This window comes from Physeter macrocephalus, chromosome 21 (genome assembly GCF_002837175.3).
Source record: "Physeter macrocephalus isolate SW-GA chromosome 21, ASM283717v5, whole genome shotgun sequence".
NCBI lineage: Eukaryota > Metazoa > Chordata > Mammalia > Artiodactyla > Physeteridae > Physeter > Physeter macrocephalus.
Genome location: NC_041234.1, coordinates 30520709 through 30522425, shown reverse-complemented (window position 1 = coordinate 30522425; position 1717 = coordinate 30520709). Strand labels below are relative to the sequence as shown.

General features: G+C 42.1%; 1 protein-coding gene across 1 annotated transcript in view; it reads right to left on the bottom strand.

Annotated features, from left to right (window-relative positions):
* The window catches only part of AKAP4 (A-kinase anchoring protein 4), a 19777-nt gene that overhangs the window by 7905 nt on the left and 10155 nt on the right, over nt 1–1717 (bottom strand). The window contains 2 exon segments of the mRNA XM_024116893.2: nt 607–708; nt 1266–1316. Coding sequence (XP_023972661.2) covers nt 607–708; nt 1266–1316 — 153 coding nt within the window.

The following is a 1717-nucleotide window of genomic DNA, read 5'->3' as shown; positions in this document are numbered from 1 at the left end:
GCATGTGGGATCTTCCCGGACCGGGGCATGAACCCATAGTCTTCTTTAATTTAGATTCCCCACACCAGGTATTTGGAACCATGGGAGTATCATACTGACTTGGGAAAATGCCAGTCAGGAAAAACGACAGGCTGGGAAGTAAATTTAAAAGGAGGTCTAGAGACTGTGGGGTTAAATTTAGTGATTTACTTCTCCCCAACCCCATTCACTAAATCTCACCTGTATCCTCTTTTCTTTATCCACTCTTGGGTACCTTCAAAGAGTCAAGCTCACCTCATCCCCTTTAACTGAATTTTAGCCCTACCAGCAAGGATCTTGCTTATAAGCCCATATCTTTGTTAAGATAAGCATAGCAAGATGTTTTGCTGTAGGTACCTGAAATTAGGAGAGGGCATTCTGAGCCTCTGTGATAGTGTCATTGTGAGCTACCTGAGCCTTGAACTTACTGTGACTGTGAGCTTAGGCCTGTGTTCTCTAGAATATCATAATATTTAAATTTGGGGCCTGTTTGACAATAGTTCTCTTACTATCTCTGAACCAGAGTCCTCAGATTCAGCATTGGGCTCTGGGAATGAGAAAGGGTAGACTCAGAGGCTAAGTCTATACCTTAGACGAGTCTTGCTTCTTAGTATCCTTGATCACAGTAATTTCTTCTTCTTTCAGTTTCTCCAGGTTTAAGTCACCTTCTGAATTGAAACCAGCAGCATCCTATGAAATTAAAGGGCAAGATTCTTGTGAAAAGTTGCTTTTTGAGACTTCTCCAAGCTGACCCGCTAGGCTACTACTTCAAAGCATGAGTGTCATGTCTCCTATTATCCCCTTTCTTTCTGAAGGAAAGGTAGGCTTGTAAGGCTAGCTAGTCTTTGAAGAATGAGATAAAGCTCCCTCTACAAATTACTACTCCCTCCCACCCCACTGAAGGTATTCACAAAGCCATCAGTCTCAGGAACCATATTCCATTAAACATCAACCTTTTGGACAGGGTTCCCCCCCGCCCCACTTTTCTGACATGCTATCTTCTATGCCTTCATTCTTTTAGCCCTACCAGCAACTTAAGTGGCTTATAAAATGAGATTTGGTATCAAGAATGACAGCAAATTCCGAACCAGGGATCATGGGCTCATGAGAACGATGGTTTCCCACCTGAGTCCCTGTCACCTTTCCACCCTCTGCCACAACCTTGCCCTTTCCTCATGCTGAAACTGATAACCCTTCTCAGCATCCTCCCACCCATTCCAACTCTGAGGGAAGCAGAGAGTACCCACCTTAGAATCTTTATCTCCGATGATCAGGAAGGACCCATCAGCATAGCCTATCTGCATCAAATGAAGATGGTGAATTTAGAAAAATTCTAGAGAAAAGGCCTTAAATTTTCTGGGAGATGATAGTAGCACCTACCTTATCGGGTTCTTGTGAGCATTGATTGAGATAGTGCGTGTAAAGCTTTTAGTAGAGAGCCTAGACATAGTTAAGTACTCAATAAACAATAGACAAATGATTTTTATTAGGCAGACAGAATCTTTTTTTTTAATTTTTGAATTTAATTTTGTTTATTTTTTTTATACAGCAGGTTCTTATTAGTCATCAATTTTATACACATCAGTGTATACATGTCAATCCCAATCGCCCTATTCAGCACACCACCATCCCCACCCCACTGCAGTTTTCCCCCCTTGGTGTCCGTATGTCTGTTCTCTACATCTGTGTCTCAACTTCT